The 3165-nt window shown below is 56.1% G+C and overlaps 2 protein-coding genes across 2 annotated transcripts; one reads left to right on the top strand and one right to left on the bottom strand.

Moving 5' to 3' along the window:
• Positions 1-203: 203 nt before the first annotated feature.
• LOC120950974 (queuine tRNA-ribosyltransferase catalytic subunit) lies at positions 204-1804 on the top strand. The gene has a single exon (XM_040369422.2). The coding sequence runs from the start codon at positions 314-316 to the stop codon at positions 1655-1657; it is 1344 nt and encodes a 447-aa protein (XP_040225356.2). The 5' UTR covers positions 204-313; the 3' UTR covers positions 1658-1804.
• Positions 1772-2784, bottom strand: LOC120950975 (coiled-coil domain-containing protein 25). The gene is made up of 2 exons (XM_040369424.2): positions 2524-2784; positions 1772-2419 (listed from the first exon to the last, which is right to left on the bottom strand). Exons 1-2 carry the CDS (start codon positions 2594-2596, stop codon positions 1866-1868), a joined length of 627 nt encoding a protein of 208 aa, XP_040225358.1. The 5' UTR covers positions 2597-2784; the 3' UTR covers positions 1772-1865.
• Positions 2785-3165: the final 381 nt, after the last annotated feature.

Raw genomic sequence — 3165 nt, 5'->3', positions numbered from 1 at the left:
AACCTTGCTCTATACACCTTGGCTAACTACGAATATGGAACTGTCAACACGCCCGGTGAAAAAATTAATTAATTTGGAATTTGGTAAAATTCATTTTGAAAATTCCATATTTTTGCAAACCTTTCTAAAAACGGGGATTGAGCTCAAATCATTCTTTTTAAAATATATGCTAATTTGCATCATATCTACGCTTTGGAACACAAAAATTCGCAATCAATGAGCCGACCCCCACCACCAGCTGTCGGTTCTTCCAGCCGGCGCGAAAAAAGAAAAAGTAGAAGAAGAAACGTGTGCGCGCCGGCTGGTTGATTGCATGTTTACACCGCGAGCAATCCAGTTCCTCCGTTCTCCGGGCACGCGTGCGCCCATCACAACCTCCATCGCCCGACGTGCAATATCCAAGGCTGTGATGGACACAGTGCCGAACATAGCACCCATTCCGGCGTCCGGTTCTCCAGCTTCCGCCGAGGATGCGACCACCCGACCGTCGGCCCCGTTGCAGTACCGCGTGGTAGCGAAATGCGGCGTGACAAAGGCGCGCGTTGGCGTGATGAGCGTTCGGCATGCGGACGTCGATACTCCCGTGTTCATGCCGGTCGGTACGCAGGGCACGCTGAAGGGGGTGCTGCCCGAGCAGCTGCTTGCCCTCGACTGCCGCATCATGCTCGGCAACACGTACCACCTCGGTATGCGGCCCGGCACAACCGTGCTGGAGAAGGCGGGCGGTTTGCACCGGTTCATGGGCTGGCCCCGGGCACTGCTGACCGATTCCGGGGGCTTTCAGATGGTGTCGCTGCTGCAGCTGGCCGAAATCACCGAGCAGGGCGTCCGGTTCCAGAGCCCGTACGACGGGAGCGAGTGCATGCTGACGCCGGAACGCAGCATGGAGATACAGAACGCGATCGGGGCGGACATTATGATGCAGCTGGACGATGTGGTGAAGACGACGACGACGGGCCCGCGCGTTGAGGAGGCGATGCACCGGACGATCCGCTGGCTGGATCGGAGCATCGGCGCACACGCCCGGGACACCGAGCAGAGCATTTTCCCGATCGTGCAGGGCGGGCTGCAGCCGGACCTGCGGCGTGCTTGTGCGGCCGAGCTGACGAAGCGCAACACGCGCGGCTTTGCCGTGGGCGGACTGAGCGGTGGCGAGAGCAAGGACGAATTCTGGCGCACGGTCCACCTGTGCACGGATCTGCTGCCGGAGGATAAACCGCGCTACCTGATGGGGGTCGGCTTCGCGGCCGATCTGGTCGTGTGCGTCGCGCTCGGTATCGACATGTTCGATTGCGTGTTTCCCACGCGTACGGCCCGGTTCGGCTGCGCGCTGACGCGCGCCGGACAGATTAACCTGAAGCAGCGCACGTTCGCGCAGGATATGCGCCCGATCGAGGACGATTGCGACTGCTCGACGTGTCGGACGTATACGCGCGCGTACCTGCACCACATCGTCACGGTTGAACCGGTGGCGTGCAGCATCGTGAGCGTACACAACGTGGCCTTCCAGCTGCGGCTGATGGGCGACATGCGGGACGCCATCCAGGAGGGCCGCTTTCCGGCGTTTGTGAAATCGTACATGGCCGTCCGGTTCCCGGACGATACGGTGCCGCAATGGATACGCGACGCACTTGCCGCCGTCAACGTACAGCTCTAGTCGCGGTTTGCCGTTCGACGACCCAGTTCCATTCCTGCGCAATTTAAACCAAACTTTGACGGGGATTTCTGCCCAAAATGTTCGCCTGTGTACGAAGCAACTTATACACTGAAATAAAACAATTAATAATTTATTCGTAATCCGCAATCTTCCGCCCCGCTTGACCCAGTTTCGTTATCTCTCTCCTCTCCGCGCCACCTCCGTCGCCTTACATAAACTCATCCGAATCGTTGCCGGCGTCATAGTTGGAGGTCATGTTTTCCGGCTTCATCAGCGAATTGTAGCTCTTGAGTTCTGCCTCCTCCTGCCGCCGCTTCAGATCCTCCTTCTCCAGCTCCCGCTGCTCCCGGGCCAGCCGCTTCTTGTCGGCCCGCTCCAGCGCGTCCCGCTTTTCCCGCTCTGCCCGGAAGTCGACCGTCTCCTCCCGCTTGGTCTTGTTCAGCCGGTTCACTATCTCGTTGCTGCGCTTCTCCACCCGAAACATGCGCACCTCCTTATCGCGGTGGAACGCCACCTGGCCCACCTCCATCGCGGGCGTCTTCTTCAGATTGTCCCACATCGTGTACACGATGTCGATGTTGTTCATCTTGTTGCCGTTGATGCTGTTCGCCTTCACCAGCTGGCAGGCGTCTTCCAGCACGGCCGACGGTATGTCGTCCAGCGTTTGGCCCGGCTCGAGCCGCAGGTACACGTGGGCCGACGAGACCTTGTTCACGTGAAACCACACATCCTCCGGCCAGCCCCATCGAATCAGGTCCTCATCTGTGTGTGTGTGTGTGGATTGGAGAAGAGAGAAAACCGCCGACGGTGAATAATTTGTGGTCACCGATTCGGAACGCCCCCGGGGGCGCGCAACAAACACTCACTTTCGTACTTGTCCAACCCCATGAACAGGGTCACCGGTGGCTGAACGACATTGCTGGTGAAGTAAAATACCATCGTGGTTCACGGATGCTTTTCCCAAACGCTTTTCCTTCCTCGCAGCACTTCCTGAATTTACATGCCGCGGTTGGCCGAAAAATGGAGGGAGTGTGTTTAACCTCGCGCAAACTGCAATCGGAATCGCTGAAACGTTGTTTAGTTTTTTGCTTTGACACAGCCATGACATGACGGCGGTGGAGAGCGAAAGGTTGGCCATCGGGCCGGTTTCGGCACGGAACATGACACAACGGTGCTGACAGTCGTGTGCAACACAAACACAAAAACACAAATCGGCAAACGTCTGCTAACAAATTTATTATTTTTGGAGGGCCATTTGCCTAAATACTAAATAGTGTCGCGTATTTTGAGCGTAGGAAAATTATGAATGATTTTAGTTATTAAATTAAGTCCATTTGAATTCATTTCATACTAGAACAGTTGCCGTACTAGCCTGCTTCATGCATGTCAAACATGTTTCAATGTGTTCGTGTTGTTTATGCAACGTCGTAAAGAGAGAGAGAGAGAGAGAGAGAGAGAGAGAGAGAGAGAGAGAGAGAGGGGGGGGGAGAGAGTGCAAGAGGGATGAG

This window comes from Anopheles coluzzii, chromosome 2 (assembly GCF_943734685.1).
Source record: "Anopheles coluzzii chromosome 2, AcolN3, whole genome shotgun sequence".
Lineage (NCBI taxonomy): Eukaryota > Metazoa > Arthropoda > Insecta > Diptera > Culicidae > Anopheles > Anopheles coluzzii.
The sequence above is the reverse complement of the archived record's forward strand: the minus strand, read 5'-3'. Positions and strand labels throughout refer to the sequence as shown.